Here is an 18019-nt window from a genome sequence, read left to right as displayed (position 1 = left end):
TACTTGTTAAAAATAATGTAATATCTGATGGCAAATCATTCTATATTTTCAGTCCTCTTTACATTACAGTTTGTTGCTTTGTATTAGTTTTTGAAACAGGAAGTGAAGAACATCCCTTTGATGCATGCCTGGTGTTAAAATTATCACTAGTACTGCTATACAAGAATTGACAGTAAAGGATTAGGACATTAGGAACTAAAAAAAAATAAAAAAGGGAAATTCATGTCTTTCTTTCTTCAGTCGAAAAGAAATTAAGGTTTTAGATGAAAACATTCCAGGATTATTCTCCTTATAGTGGACTTCAGTGGGCTCCAGAAGGTTGAAGGTCAAAATTACAGTTCCAGTGCAGCTTCAAAGGGCTTTAAACGATACCAGAATAAGGGTCTTATCTAGAGAAACGATTGGTCATTTTCTAAATAAATGTAAATGTATATGGTTTATATAAACAAATGATCGCCTTCCAAGTGGTTCCACCTCCTTAAGCTCAAGTTATCTTGAATAAAGCAGCTAATTTTTCATTAAGCACATACAAAAGACCTAAACCAGAAGCAATCTAATCTTGTTTTACCGAAAACGGAAGTTAGGTTGCGCATAACACTCTTTACAGACATAATTAACTGTGGTTTGAATTTTAATTTAATTCAAATTTGATCCAAATACAATGCTTTTACCACAACAAAAGAACACAACAAACGGTGCTAATATACACACATAATGTGGTGTAATTACCAAAAAATTATAATCATAACCTTTATCTCCATACCATAATCCCAGATGGCCAGACAGTGATTCATCTTATAAATCATTAAAATATTAATGTCTGTGACACTGTGAGCACAGAGACTGTTGTGTAGACTGTATTTTAAATGTTTAACTTTTTAAAAATTTAAATAGCACTCATAGAGACGGCATTCTCAAGAGAAACGAGTCGAGTCTTGGACCCAGAAACGGGGTTCCTTAACAAGCAGGTTGCACATGACGCGGATTTGAAATGCGTCTTTACGTTTATTTAAGACTTATTTAACTGCTCTTATGAGTATACTTGACAAACTTGACATTTTGGAATAATTGTGTGCGTTATTACTTGTTCAAGCATGAAAGAGAACTTGATTCTGTGCATTGTGTGTGTGTGTGTGAGAACATTCACACAGCGTGTTCTTGTTTGTCTTGTCGCGCTTAAATGGTTTAAAGGCCCACTGAAGAGTGTTGGGATGCGCAGCATTATTCAATGTGTTGACATAATTTCAACTGAAACAGGAAGACAGGGCGATATATCGAACAGCCTCACCCCCTTTTTTTCAAAAAGCCAATAGCGTTTCGTTTATGTTACAGCTCGCCAGAGCCGTTAGACTCAGTAAAATCTCAGTTTCCTTCTAATCTCTAACCGTTTCTCCTCATAATGTTCTTTATATCGCTTATATACAGCATTCTGTGCAGAATTCAAATGGTCCGATACCTTTTGTGGTCTGAGCCGACTCGCGCATATGATCCGCTCTGTGCTCTCGTGTCTCTGGACCAGGAGCAGACTGTGCTGCTCGCATTCATGTGACACTAATGGACTTCATTTGCATCAAAGGAAACCATATTTACACTGTCTGAATTGTTCTGTATCCTCTATATAGTGCACTATGTGTCATTCACCATGTAGAAACTAGTAAATGTGTGAACAAATGACCGAATTCATCCGCAGCTTCAGTGTAGGAGGAGGCGGCACTTCAGATTGTAGAGAGCATTTGATTGGACCGAAGATTTGATGCGAAGCTGAAGTGTGATGTGATGTCATGAAAAACCGTGATCCATTTTAGCAAAAGTGAGAGACTTTAAGTTTTGAATGTTTATAAATGTGAATTTTGTCATTGTTTTGGAACACACCAGCTTATTCATAACCTTAAAGGATTAGTCCACTTTCAAATTAAAATGTTCTGATAATTTACTCACCCCCATGTCATCCAAGATGTTCATATCTTTCTTTCTTCAGTCGAAAAGAAATTAAGGTTTTTGATGAAAACAGATGATTTTTCTCCATATAGTGGACTTCAATGGAGCCCAAACAGTTGAAGGTCAAAATTACAGTTTCAGTGCAGCTTCAAAGAGCTTTAAACGATACCAGACGATGAATAAGGGTCTTATCTAGAGAAACGATCTGTCATTTTCTAAAAAAAATTAAAAATGATATACGTTTTAGCAATAAATGCTCATCTTGAACTAGCTTTCTTCTTCTTCTTCTTCTTCTTCTCTATTTGAATTCCAGCAGTGTAGATGCTGCTAAGTGTATTACTGCCCTCCACAGGTCAAAGTTTGAACTAATTGTTATATACTTGCACTAGCATAAAATATATATGACAGTTTAATTCAAACTTTGACCTGTGGAGGGCAGTAATACACTTAGCAGTGTCTACACTGCTGGAATTCAAATAGAGAAGAAGAAGAGAGCTTGTTCAAGATGAGCATTTATGGTTAAAATGTATAAAATAATAATAAATGATTTTTTTACACACATTTTAGCAATTTAAAAATGTTTGAAGGAGTTTTTACACAGCTCCCCGGTTGTGAAATGCTGCATTAGAATACAAGTGGCATGAGAAATCTGTTCATTCATATCAGACTGGAGTCATATAAAGTGATGATCTGATTTCTTTCTTTTTTTTATTACTATTTTATGACAAACTGCAAGTAATGAATGACTTGTTTTGTTTTTTAATTGAAACTGAATTTAGTATTGAAATAATCTGGATGGAACAAGGTGCTTTGTCTCAGTGAGTGAGTGAGTGAGTGTCTAAGTACAGTAGTGTCTAAGTACAGTAACAAAGCACTTGTTTTTTCATCTTGCTGTTAAAGATTCGACAAAAGACTCAACATTTTTTCCCCTTATTATTAGCGACCATTATTGTTGGTGGCCATTAAGTGAAATATATCTTTGCTGTGATATACTGTTAATGATATACTGTTGCGAATTTAACTTAAGTGTGAAATGAAAAAAAAAAAACATCACATAAAATGTTTGTGAATAAAGCAGCATTTCCAATAAAAATCAGATTTTGATCCACAGTGGTTCTTTTTTCATACATTATAAATGACTTGTGTCTCAGAGCACAAGGATAAAACAATAAATGCTGCATTGTTATCTTGCTTTTAAAGGTAGATGTTTGGGAACTCACTCAACATTTTGCAATGTGACAGAGACGCTACTGGAGAGAATGAAACCAAATCATTCTGATGACAGACTTTGGTTCAGGCATTTCAGAATGACCAAGATGCTGTGTGATTGTTGCAGGTATGACAGTTAATGTAAAAATTAAAGTTAATGTAAATCTGGCATCATTCCAAATCTCTTACTCTCTCTCTTTTTTTCTAGGGTGATGTGTGCAATGACTGTTTTTATGGCTGCTTTTGCTGTTCGCTGTCCTGGTGTCAGATCTGCCGTGAGATTAAGGGACGGGCATCTGTGCATGCCAATGGCAACTCTAAAGCCTATTAAACACTGCTGTATCTATGATGTGCATCACATCTAGTTCCCTGAAACCTGTGATTATATGATTCCGATCAGGACAGATTGATCTCAGTTCAAAACATAATGAAAATAGTTACTAAACCACTTAAGATTTCAGTTAAGCCATCATGAAGATGAGTTCATGAAAAGGTCATGAGATGTGATGAGGGATTGGTAGGGGTGGAAAAACTGAAGGAGCTTAGCTTTTAATACTATAACAAGTCTGACCGGTTCAGTTCAGATAAAAACAATTACGCTAAGCAATTTGCTCATTATTGCCCATTCCTGTAATATGATTACACCAATCTATTTTTAATTTTCCACATTGTCAATACTTTTTTATGATAGTATCAGTAGGAAAGATTAATTGAAAATATGAGTATATAATCAAACTTTTTTAAAAAATTATTTTTTTCTCCAAAATTAATATATTAAAATCAAAACAATGATTATGAATTTTACATAAAACTATAATAATCAAAATAAAGAATAATATTTTTGTATTATATTAAAATGGTCTTCTGTGATATACTGTTGTTTCTTTTGCTTCTATATTTTGGGAATTCCATTAGAGTTTTGCCTTTTATGTGTTCTTTTTTATTTTCTATTTATTGCATTTGATTTTATTTATTTTTGCGGATGTGTTTTGAATAGTGTGTTCTTATAAGACCTGGGGGCTCTTTACATAAAAATTCAACTTAAAATGGCATTTTGGCGGCCTGAAAATGCAAACTTTTGAAAGTACAAGGTTTTGAAAACAACCGTTATTGTCTCCATGTAAACTACAAAAACACGAATTTGCGAAAACAGTGACGTCATGCGTATGCTTTTAACGTGTACAGTCTATAGGTGCGTATTACTTTTTTTGTGATGTTGTTGTTAATAGGGTTGTATACATGTGTATATTTGTTGATAAACCTACTAAATAAAAAGTCTATAGGCACATAGTTTCTTTACAAAGTGACATCGCCATCTACTGGCTGGCGTGAATAATACAGCTTTTTTTTTTTTTGCCATTTTTGCGGATTGTTTTGATATGTGAAACTTTTCAAAAAACGTTAAAGGAAATATATTACCATCTTTAGTACATCATTGTCGTGTAAACGCACCCTAAATTGTCCAGTGAATTTTTTTAAAAAACGAATTAAACATATGGATAGTTAAGGTTGAATAGGTGTTAAAGACAACATTTTTTTAACAAGACAGACCCCCAGTTTCTCTTGCTCCAACTTAAGTGTCACACTGACTACATAGTGAAAGATTTTTAAAGACAAAACGTCTGGATTTTAGCAATAATTATTTATAAAAAAAATATTTTGTGTAATTTAGCCTATTTCGCTGTCTGCGACAAGAGATGTTTTTCCTGAGTTTTCAAGCCTTTTCCTAAGTTTTCCAGTTCTGCGTCCAGCAACTTCTTTCTGCCTTTGGACGGCAGACTGCCTGAGTTTATTATTGAACAGAATAAAACTTATTTCCTGTACCTTTGCGTTTGGGTCCTCTGTCCGTTTCTTGACATTTATGTAATTATTATACCTTTAATTCTTTTCACATTTATTATTAAGAAATTAGTTTAAATCTTTATAAATATGTACAGATAATATTTAATATAAATAAGCTAACAGAAAGCTTTAAAAATGACGACATGTAGGGTTTACATGTTAAAGTCTGTGTGTGTGTTATATGATCAACTAGGCCTATATAAACTTGCACTTATATAGCAAGATGTTTTCATTTAGTTGTCCTCATTTTAAACATATACAGATAATATGTCATATAAATAAGCTTTATAATTAATAGAAAGCTTTAAAAATGACAGTAAAAGGCAGATTGTTGCTCTTGGCTGAATTTCAAGTTCACCTCCACAATATTGCCCTTTAAGAAAAAATGCATTGTTTACATGCATATTTTATTTGATAGTCAAGAGGTTTCTGGCAAACCTGTTCTCTTCATTGTAAGTCAAATGAGCCGGGTTACTGAGGCTATCATCTAGTGCCCTGTACCAATCTTTAAATTGGTGGCCATTGTTCATGATAAATGCTTTATCTCTATGATAATGAAGTTGAAGTTATAGTGATTGGATTGAGACTGATGAAACTACAGAGTCTGGGCAGGTTCTAGATTTGCACAGGCTGTATTTCAGAAACTCCTAATCTTAATCTTCGATTTAAGATTGTAAAAAGTTCGAAATTGCAATGGTTATACCTATCAGATATAGGATCAAATTCTAAGTGAGGATGTTTCTGTAATATAGCCTTTGACTGCAGTGCCGCATTCTCGATTAAGAATCCTGCTGAAGATCAGAGATGGGCGTAAATACATGGAAATGTATTTAAAATACAAATACAAAATACTGTGTGGAAAAATGTATTTAAATACAAATACAAAATACTGTGTGGGAAAATGTATTTAAATACAAATACAGCATTTTGTATTTTGAAAATACACAAAATACATGTGAAATTGAAGATTCAGTGCAGGTATCCCTATTAGGCTGAAATCTATCTGGGCCTATTCTGAATGCCAAAAAGCATTTAGATGTGTGCAACTACTTAGAAACTTACCTCATTTCTGCTCTCTCTGTCATCTCTCTCTCTCTCTCTCTCTCTCTCTCTCTTTCTTAAGTGCTTGCTTCCTTGCTGGTAATTACAAATAAACATATGTAGTGCAAAATAGCAGCCATTTACTGTATATACTTCTGACAAGGTTACAATGTAGTCTATTACTTATGGTGAACACTACTAAAAAAAACTGTAAAACTGTGGGAATCTTTTCTGCTATGTACAAAGAATAGGGATGGGTGATATGACCAAAATCTTAATTTTACTTCACAGTAACAATATATGGCATGGTTTCACAATTATCAATATCAGTTTTGATACCACAGCAAAAACTGAATTTCAAACTCTTTTGATGCTTTTTTTTACACAAGTAGTATAGTAACTTTTATATTTATTTAATGTAAAGTTTATTTGTTTCTATATACATAATTAGAAAATATAAAGTTTATCTAAAATAAAAACTTTTTTAATTAGAAATCATTTGGCACTTTTTTTTTGGTGAACAATAAAACTAAAAGTGTAGTGTATCTTTCATCATTTTCATCACAAATGCACACAATCACTACACTAAACTGATGGAGACAGACAATGATTAACCTAATTATTTCGTCTCTACATAAACAAACATTTGCATAGATGGGTAAACACAATCACAATTTGGAAATGTGTCCAGTTACATTTTCATAAAGCACCATGTTTGTAAAATATAAAATGATTACATTTACAAAATAAGCCTGCATAGCAGAAATAATGAATAAAGTAATGGTTGTGTTAAATACAATCGTTAATTGAAATAAAATAATTAATGAATTAAAAAACATATATAACACAGTATTGTTCAATTTAGTGTTATACATATGTTATCATATTAATATGTTTTGTTCTAATGTCACAAGTCACAATTTCAAGTTTACTGGGTTTAAAGGGTCATGAAACCCCCCTGTTTTACCCTGGTCGTTCACACCTCTGAGTTTCAAAAACTCTGTTAAAATGGGCGTGTAAAGCTCTGGAAAAGTGGGAGTGTAGAGGGGGAGAAGAGGGGAGAGAACAACCAATGAAACAGAGACATACAACACACTCATTATACAGAATAATGAATATTAATATATATGCACGGAGAAAATGTCAACAAACTCCCAAGCCCAAGGGAGAAATGCGAAAGAATATTTAATAGGGCTAATAATAGGTTACTTTGATTACGTTTACGAGCACTGCAGTCTCAAAATCAGTCTTTTAGAATAATCGTGTCGTCACGTTCAGATAGGCTACACCACTGTATCAGTGTCCAGTTTGCACATATAATTCATTTGAAGAAGACTTGATGAAATATGTGTGTATAACTACACTGTGCTGGTTAATGTTTGGTGCAGGAGAATGTGTGAAATAACTTTAAACACGGATACTTTATTCTGTATGCGCTATGTGTCACGTGGCTAGTGTTATTAAACTCATCGCGGAGCTCCGCGCTGAAACCGATCATATGCGCTCTGCATGTATAACATAAAAACAATCGTATTTTTCATGTGTTCGTATTCAAACTCCAGTTCTGACCGCATCGTGAGCAAAATACAAACAACACATGTGCTGCTGTGCTGAGGGAAACAGCCTACGGCTCGCGTGTTTGAACGCAGCTAGAGCAGGCAGAGGAGAATGAGCTGCACTTTTGTGTTATTTGAATTCTCTGCTGTAATGCGATCTCTAATGCGAACATATTTTCCATTTGTGCTGGTACAGCTACAGCGCAGTGATTGGATTGAATGAGCTTTATGTCATGAATATATGTTGAGAATCGCTCGAAACGGTCTACATCAGCATGTTCGAAAGTACACGATGACGTCATATTTTGTGACGTTGCTCCGACTCGGCTTTTCAAACAGGAAGACAGAAATCGCTCTGAAAAATGCAAAAATAACTATTTTTCACTTATGAATAACATTAATGAGTACCTTTAGTGCTTTCAATGATGTGCAGCCTATACATATCTGTTTACATCTCAAAAAAAGTGTTTTGGGGTTTCATGACCCTTTAACTTGATTATTTGGTTAGGGTTTAAAGCTGCTGTAGGTAACTTTTGTAAAAAAATATTTTTTACATATTTGTTAAACCTGACATTATGTCCTGACAGTAGAATATGAGACAGATAATCTGTGAAAAAAATCAAGCTCCTCTGGCTCCTCCCAGTGGTCCTATTGCCATTTGCAGAAATGCACCGCTCCCGGTAAGAAACAACCAATCAGAGCCAGGAGGAGTGTCTTAGCAGTGTCAATCAGTCAAGCTCGCGTGCGCGCTGATCTCACCCCTCCCATGCACAGCGCCAGCGCATACAGGCTTCAAGATTACCGGTGTGCCGCAGCTTTGCTTATGGCGGAAAAACAATCCAAACTGCCAATTCCTCGAGTGGCACCTGCTCATAAAATAAAGACGGGTAAACGGAAAAAGACAGATGACGATGATAAAAAAGCCAAAAAGAAAGAATTAGATAGAGCCCGAAATAAAACGAGGGTAAATATCGGAGCGGCTTTTCCGAGGTGGAGGGAGCTATGTATCCTGAACGGATTAAAAACAGATGCAGAGTCAGCCACATTTCTGCTTGACAAGTAAGTATCCCTGCTTGATTTGTTTAATTTTTTAAGAACTACACAACTAAGATAATTTCAAAACAGGACTGACAAATTATGTATGGCATGGTTTCTTGTAGATTTCAGGGTGGTCCTTTGCATATAACATCGTTTTATTTCGCCATAAACAAAGCTGCGGCACACCGGTAATCTTGAATTTGACGCCTGTACACTGTGCATGGGAGGGGTGAGATCAGCGCGCACGCGAGCTTGATTGATTGACACTGCTAAGACACTCCTCCTGGCTCTGATTGGTTGTTTCTTACCGGGAGCGGTGTATTTCTGCAAATGGCAATAGGACCACTGGGAGGAGCCAGAGGAGCTTGATTTTTTCACAGATTATCTGTCTCATATTCTACTGTCAGGACATAATGTCAGGTTTAACAAATATGTAAAAAAAATGTTTTTACAAAAGTTACCTACAGCAGCTTTAAGAAGTGTACTAAAAAACTTTTTCACATGTGTCGTCAAAATGACCCACAATCTAATCGGTTTACATGTAAAGAAATCCATTTATTCACAAATTTCTCATGAGACGAGTGTTTGACATAGTATAAGAGGTGTTTGACAAATTATTCGGCAAACTACTTCCTCTCATCGCTGCTTTTTGGTGGTCTGGAGAACAATTACTCAGTCGCCCTCTGTCGTTTCACAGAATTATACAACGGAGAGCACGTCAAGCATAAAAGCCTCGTAGGTTTACTGAGGAGCACGCGCAGTAAGCAGGTTCATGGCGTACAGCCATGCGAATTGCGAAAGAATAAAAAAGGCTTCAACTGCACAAAGCTAAAGAGAAAGCGGAAAGTCCTATCTATGTAAACGATTTAGAAAAAGTTCCATCGATTCACAATTTATATCATCGCTACGAATCTACGATATTGTCATATGATATCACCCATCCCTAACATGCAGTAAGGTTAATGCTTCAAACACAACTAGTTGATGCATGAAAACAACACCCTGATAAAGAGGATGACTGTCTCAAAGTATTTTGAGTATTTTGAAAATACAAAAATACTCATCTTAAATGTATTTAAATACAAATTACATTTGATTTTTTTCCAAAGGCTTTAAAATACAAAATACAAAATAGTATTTTGTATTTCAAATACGTATTTTAAATACATGTATCTGAAATACTGCCCATCCCTGCTGAAGATACATGCTCTTCATTCCTCATTTCCTACATTACCATGACTAAAATTTCTTTAACCATGAATTTCATTGAAATCTATATCAAGTGAGAAAACCACTTTAACATGTTGAGAATGTGAACATTTTATCAGGCAGTGTTCATACCCAAAAACCAGTCATGGTATCATCTCAGAAAAAAACTAACTGCTTGATAGCCTTTATTTAAAAGCCTTACATGCTGAAACACATTGTCAGAAGAGATTACAGTTAAATATCATTCAAATGTTTCTCTGTATTTTGCAATAGATATGGCATCTCTTCAGTCCACAATGGAAAAGTGATGTGTAGGTGTTGATAACTGGTCCGTCTAGTTGAATTAAGAACTTGTCTATTCACACATTTCCTTCTAGCAAACAGCTTGTTTTGACCTTTATCATATAGCTAATTTCAGCCAACCAAAAATGTTTACTCAGTCATACTTCAGGCATAATACACACGTACAGATAAACAATAGAGTCTTCATCCTCCAGTGAAACTATGCCCCTGTTAAAACTGCATGATGATGGATTTTCAGGTGGAGGGTCATGGGCGTTATCAGCAGTGACATCACTAACCTGACCAGTGAGTTCGAGGAAGTACTTTAATAGAGATGCACACCTACTCGTATCTTTTTGTGAGAAAGTCTTGACACTTAATCTCCATCCTTTCGCCTCTTCAGTTGTGAATGAACAAGTCTGTCAGTCGTCTCTAGTCTCGCACTCAGGTAAGAGCAGTTTTTGAGATTATTCAATTTTAGTTTTTATGTTTTTAAGACACAGGTTGGGGTGGGCAGTGTTAAAAAAAGACAAAAATAATTTTTATTTTTTAGATAAAAAAAAAATTAGGGCTCAACAATAAGGATGACCTGATGGTCCAGGGCCACTTGACGTCTACGTCTTTTGATTTTGTGTAATATATTGAACATTGTTGTCACTGTGCTGGGTAGATTACTTACAAATTGTAGTCCATTACTGAACACAAATTACACAGTGAAAATTGTAGTTATTAATGTAATCCATTACATGACACATTTTAGGTAAAAAAAAAAAAAAAAAAACTACTACTTCTTTTGGATTACTTTTGGATTACATTTGACTTTTAATTCTAATAAACTAGTTTTTCACATAAATTTGAGTAAGATAATCTAGTACTATAGTGATATAAAATTATGTTGAAAATTTTTCATCCACAAAATGAAGTGCATTAAATGTTACATTGCATCGGTTTCCCAAACAAGGGTTTGTGAAGGAACTGCAGGGAGTTTGTAAGTTGACAAAAAGCCAATAATTAATGAAACCATAAAAATGTAAAAAAAAACTATTAACTATTAAAACGCAAAAAAGATTAAATATTTTATAGGCCGTGTGGGCTCTTGACTTGTGTAATTCCACAAAAGTGGAAGACTTTCTGAACATACTTAAGAAATGTTATCAAAAGGATGAAAATAAGGATGAAAGATAGAAAATAAGAATTATTGAGAATCAAGGAAATAATTAATAAATTACTGTGAATATTAAGTACTTATGTAATCAATAAAAATTAACTATAATCTGAATCTATTTATTAAGTAGAATATTTGGAATCTGATTACACAATCCAGATTACATGCAATCAGCTACTATATACTGATTTAAATATCAAGCTTAGTTTTTGTCAAAATGTCAAGAATAAAGTGTAATAGTCTTTAAAGCAACACTGGAACAAAACAATGGTTTGAAAATGATAAACAAATGACCATACGACACATGAGCATTTTTATGCTGATGCTAATGACAAATAGACAGGGCATAAACCTCTCACTCCTAAAAATAAAGGTACTTTATTGGTATATATTGTTCCATAAAGAAACTTAAACATCCATTGTGCAAAAGGTTCTGTATAGTCGAAAAAGGTCCTTTAGATTTATATTCTTCACACTAAAAATTGTCTTACTGGGGGGGGAAGAGGTTCTTTTAAGAACTGTTCACTGAAAGCCTCTTGGGAGAACCAAAAACGATTCTACTATGGCATCATTGCCCAAAAAAAAACTCTTGGCACCTTTACAGGGCCAGCATGAAATAACCTTTATTAATGATCCCTGACTGTTTTTGCATGTTCTGTAGTTTATATGTTTACACAAAATAAAAATGAATCAGCATTCTTAAATCAAGAAGCAAAATACATAAGCCTTATTTTGTGAAAATGTTTTACAATTAAGTGACTTTACAGTTAAAATATAAAGCGAGACAAATTTGAAAAATATCAACCAATGGGGTAAGAAAACTCTTTTTTTCCATTTAAATTAAGTTTGTTTTTTCTTACCCCATTGGCAGACATTTTTTCTTGTTTTAAGCATAAAGTTTCTTAACGTTGATAATTTTTTCAGAAAACAAGACTCATATTTTGAGTACTTTGTAAATAAATTTATCTTGATTTAGGAATGTTTCAATGTGGAAAACAAGATAAAAAAAACTGAGGTAGAAAATCTTTTGCAGTGTATGCACTTAAATGCCTGTGTGTTCTTGTTTCTGTTCAAGGATTTCGCAATAAACAGGATGACTTCTCAACAGCCCCGGCCCTTTGTCATGTCACACACCTCCAACCAGTGGAGCTCTGGAATCTGTGACTGCTGCCAGAACGTACCCGAGTGTGAGTCTCTCTCTTTGTTTTGTTGATTTTGGTGTGTCTATGCGGGTGAAGTGTCACTTTTGTATCTATTCAATAGTATTGCTGAAACTAGCTGTGCCAACATCATTGAACATGACTGAAATGTGTGTATAAAGGGCTCCCCGGAGGAGTGCCAGAACCATTTAAGTACGGGATAATGTGTAATCAGTTTATTTAGCTATAATTACTGGTTGACTGTACAATAATTAAGCCTGTCATAGTTTTTAAAGTGGGCACAAGACAGAAACTGCAATAGTCTTTTGTTGCCTATTGTGACATATATCTTCTCAAATAAGAAAAACTGTAGGGCAGGACGTGATACCCACGAATGAATCATTACAATTATTTAAAAAAAATGATGATGACGTACGATACGATAATTCTGATAACATGTGAAGGCAGCAGAAATCAAGTGTTAGGACAGATAATTAAAGTGGCGTTGCTGAATGCAGCAGTTTTTTTCCAGAGAGTCATGTCTTTAAACAATTGTGAATGTCAATGTTGCTTACATGTACAACTCTTTCTTGATTCATTCTCATCCCTAACTAGGTTGTTTCTCATTTTGGTGCTTTCCTTGTTTTGCCTGTTCGACGGCTCGCAAGCATGGCGAGTGTCTGTGTCTGCCTCTGCTCGATGGATTTGGATGCATTCCTCCAATAACAATGGCCATGCGGGTATCTGTGCGCACTCGCTATGGAATCCAGGTTTGGATAAACGGGAATCTATTTAAAAGCCAGTTTTATCCAAGCGATATCTTAAATCTGGGTACTTATAGTGTTTCTCTCTCTTTAGGGTACTATCTGTAATGACTGTCTTTACTCCACTTTCTGTGGCGTCTGCGCCTGGTGTCAGATGTCTCGAGAAATGAATGACCGTGAGCAAAACATCACACTCATCAACAATCGAGCAAAATGAATGCCCTGAGCAACAACTTCCTCATTATTTTCAGTATTCTGCACTAGTAACAAATGAAATGACCATCATTCTTCTCAGGCCTCGTTTACACTAGTGCGTTTTTGTTTTAAAACGCTTACGTTTTGCTACGGTTACGCCTGTCGTTTACACTATGCACTATACTATGACTTTCGAAAATGCTGTAGACCCCATTTTAGTTTGAAAACGGATCAAAACGGAGACTTTTGAAGTTGGCGTGGCTGTCCATGTTCGCTCTGCGTATTCTTGACCACTGTGTAAATAATAACATGGAGACTGAACTGCAATCTTTGCTGGCTTTGTTGTCATTTTTAGCAGCCATTGTGCAGTTAAACTGCTTTTTTTAATACTGAGGCAACTGTTTACACTTGAACGCGCAAGCCCAGTGTGCATTAATGGTCATGTGACATGCGTTTTTCGTCGTTTCTGAAACATTGTGGAAATGCCAGTGTAGACGAGGATCGTTTGTGTTTTAAAATGGCGTTTTAAAACGAAAACACACTAGTGTAAATGGGGCCTCAGTGACATTAGATCTGCATCATTGTACTTGTTTCATTAATACACTTAAGGCAAAACCAAAGTTTTTAGGTCAATTTTTAGATTTAGTCCTATTTTGTGGAATATACTACTGGAAGGAAAATAAGTGTTTATTTTATGGCATTTTATCAATTTGCATGTGTAAATTTAATTTACAATACTTATCTTTAAAGGCTGTTTTCTCCAAATGATTTTATTCTCATATAGTCAGAATCTCCATTTAAGCAGTTTTGTTCCTTTTTATATTCTGAAGGTCTTTATAGAAGTTTTATTCATATAACATTCACCTGATTTATATAGCATTTTATTCCTTGAAAATGTTTTTTTTTTTATGGTTTAATTATTTTTTCTGGCTGTTCACATTTTCTGATTTATGAATTGATGAAAAGAGAAATCACTTTGTAAAAAACTTTAACTTCTAATGTGTCAAGAAAATGTTCAGAATTGTAAGCAAATGAATGAATATTTAATTAGATAATGCTACATTTGTGTATTTAAAGAAAAAAAAACTGAAAACTTATACGTAATATAAAACTATTGTTTTAATGCACTGTGATTAATCAGCTGGTGAAAGTATGATGATATTAGTTTATTGCCTTAATAAAAACAGTTTGATGGTCTTCTGGTATGTCTATATTTTACTATATTTACTTAGAGGGACATTTCACCCAAAAATGAAAATTCTGTCATCATTTACTCACTCTCATGTTGTTCCAAGCCCCTTAAGGCTTTCATTCATCTTCGAAACACAGATGAAGATATTTTTGAAACTCTGATGGTTCAAAACATTCATAAAGAGATTGTAAAATGAACTGAGCAGTTTAATCAAAGTCTTCCTAAGAGAAACGATCGCATTATATAATGAACAGTTGTAATTTAGGCTTTTATTCACAGCGAACGTACATAGAGCACTCAAATATGGTAAATGTAAAGGTGCGTCCACACCATGTTGTAATTACTGTAATTACGTAGGTCCTCGTGAAGTTCATAATTATAACTTGTATGCTGGGAATTTTCAGTACTTGCACCACCTGGATTTATTTTACAATCACTTTATGAACATTTGAAACCATCAGACTTTAAATGGAGGGACCAAAATCTAAAATATCTTCATTTGTGTTTTGAAGATGCTTTGAAAAGACATAAGAGTGAGTAATTAATGCCAAAATTTTCATTTTTGGATGAACTAACCAATAACATTTTGTACAGCTGCTTTGTGAATATTACTATAAAATATGTTAAACATTCCAAGTCTTCTGCACTAAAATGTGAATTCCGCTTTACTGGATTGTTTTTAGAATAACCACACCTCTCCAAAGGCCACAGAAGAACAAATATCCACACTGCACCACTTGTCACATCTTGACATTTGATTGGCTGGGAGCAGAGAACAAGCCATTGTCTCAGACAATGGGATATCATAGTACTGTTACAAAAGCAGCAACTTTATTTCTTTTATTGGTGGAGTTTATTATGTTAGGGGTTCACACTCAAAAAAGAAAAAAACACTGTTCACTTTAACAGTTTATTTTTATTTAACACCATTTTATCAGGTTTCTGGTACAATTGTGATGGCTTCATGTTAAATTGATTTGAAAGGTTACTCTTTGACTTAAAGGAGTAGTCCACTTTTAAATACACTTTTCCTGATAAATTTACTCACCCCCATGTCATCCAAGATGTTCATGTCTTTCTTTCATCAGTCGAAAAGAAATTAAGGTTTTTGATGAGATTTTTCTCCTTATAGTGTATTTCAATGGCTACCAACAGGTTGAAAGTCCATATTACAGTTTCAATGCAGCTTCAAGGGCTTTAAACGATACCAGATGAGTAATAAGGGTCTTATCTAGCGAATCGATCGGTCATTTTCGAAAAAAATACAACCGTTTATGCTTTATAAACAAAATATCGCCTTGAACGTACTTTCCACTTCCGCATTCTTCATAACGCTTATGCTGAATGTCCTACGCCTTCCCTATTCAAGTTACGGAAAAAAACGAAACTGGTGCTGCATTCGTTCCGTAGGAAAATAATCCTGGAATGTTTTCATCAAAAACCTTAATTTCTTTTCGACTGACGAAAGAAAGACATGAACATCTTGGATGACATGGGGGTGAGTAAATTTATCAGGAAAAGTGTATTTAAAAGTGGACTACTCCTTTAACATGACTCTTTTGAAATAACATGGGCAATACCACTTATTTTGTTTTTGACTTTTATTCAATTAATGAATTACTAAGAGTAAAATGGGTTTTGATACCCACTTAACATTATATTTGAAAGACATTTTAACATTCAATGTGCCTTAATTGCAGTTTATTAGATTATATTTTAGTTTACACATGGTTAAAATGTTTACTTGGTAAATCATGGAAGATCTACAAATAAGCCTAGCTGAACTATGGTCTCTGTAGTAATGGTTCATTTTTATAAGCTGCCAATGACAGGCTGTTGCACCCATAAAATGAAACATTTGTATTCTGACAGAACATCAACTTTTAAAGTTCAATTTAAATTAATATAATTGCACAAACTATGTAGGCTCCTATTTCATTTTTTTTATTGTGAAATAACTAATAATAATAAGAAGAATGTTTTTCTGTCTTCTGTTAAGCATTGTTGTGGGATGCGTTTCCCAAAAGCATCAATGGTTTCTTACGATACTAAAGGAAGCCCTGATTGAATGTAGTGTCGGCAGTGAGCGGACACTCTCTGTGATTGATTGGTTCTGACTTGCAGCATTTGCGTGTGTTCAGATGAGCAGGAAAATACTACAAATTATTCGCTAACATAGGTTATTTGTCCAATTCAATGCATATTGTATGCATTAAATTTATGGTTCAATAAACAAAAATAACTGGTAAAAAACACACACCTTAGTATCGATAATTTAACATGAGTATCAATACAATACTCAGCGTCATTATCGATATATCGATACTTCATAACAATCTGCCCGTCCCTACTCCGGATGAAACCAGTATCACTTCTGAAGTGCCAACACCAAACATCACATGTGTAAAGAAAAGTTAAAGGTGCCCTAGAATTAAATATTGAATTTACCTTGGCATAGTTGAATAACAAGAGTTCAATACATGGAAAAGGGTCCGTGTATCTTTTGGTCATTCGTTTTTTGATTTAATAATGAAATCGGAAAATGAAAAACGGCAACTTTTTCGTTTTTCATTTTTTTTCAAACAAAACGAAAAACAAGAATTCGGCTTGATTTTTCGTTTTTCGTTCAGGGGTAGAAAATAAATAAACATCTTGAATATTTGATCTCAACATGTGGGCGGGAATGAAACGCCCTTTCCGCTGATTGGTCAAGCAAACATTAAACTGTGCCGTCATCAGTTCTTCCGCATTTCAGAGCAGCAGAATAATAGTCCTTTGAATAATGGATTCTAGTTAGTTGTACATGGTTGATTCTATTTGGTTTGACTTTGTTTCATGTTGAATCACTGTCCATGATTGAATCATATTCAGCCAGAGCCAATTTTTTTGAGCGCAGTCTCCAAGGTGTGAAACTTACTTTCTGCAATTAACTAAACCATTTTCATCTGAAAGATCTAGTGTAATTTAATTACTTTTCCATTAAAAAAGTAAAGTAAGGGATTACTCAATTTTTTTGTAATTTTATTACAGTTACTACTGATTTAATTGCATTCAATTTTTAATGTAACCTTCTCCCTTAAAGGGAACCCCTGGTGTTAAGACATGTATGGCTTAATATAACATAAATGATGTATCTTACTGAAATATGTAATAGAAAACTCATGAAAGATTTATGTTATTTAAAAAATCCATACATATTTGGACAATGGGCGGCACCATTTTGTTTGCATTTTATGTCAATGACGTCAAATGTTGCACTCACTGCTCTACTGACACTGTCATATTGCTATTTTTAACGCAACACAACTCGAAATATAATATACGATGCCACACTGTGCAGATTTTGGTTGTAATTTTGAGTTGATGAGCCACAAGAGAAGCGATGTAAGTCTTTACTAGCGAGAGAAAATAATAATAATAATGTTGTTCTGACTTTTATTATTATTATC

General features: G+C 34.3%; 1 protein-coding gene across 1 annotated transcript; it reads left to right on the top strand.

The window, feature by feature from the left end:
- Nucleotides 1-10385: 10385 nt before the first annotated feature.
- On the top strand, nt 10386-14575 carry ponzr5 (plac8 onzin related protein 5). Its single transcript, XM_048155829.1, has 4 exons — nt 10386-10563; nt 12356-12467; nt 13035-13189; nt 13278-14575. The coding sequence occupies exons 2-4, from the start codon at nt 12374-12376 to the stop codon at nt 13398-13400; spliced, it is 372 nt and encodes a 123-aa protein (XP_048011786.1). The 5' UTR covers nt 10386-10563; nt 12356-12373; the 3' UTR covers nt 13401-14575.
- The last annotated feature ends 3444 nt before the right edge of the window (nt 14576-18019 follow it).

This window comes from Megalobrama amblycephala, linkage group LG14 (assembly GCF_018812025.1).
Source record: "Megalobrama amblycephala isolate DHTTF-2021 linkage group LG14, ASM1881202v1, whole genome shotgun sequence".
Classification (NCBI taxonomy): Eukaryota; Metazoa; Chordata; class Actinopteri; order Cypriniformes; family Xenocyprididae; genus Megalobrama; species Megalobrama amblycephala.
This window is presented reverse-complemented; position numbering and strand designations above follow the sequence as displayed.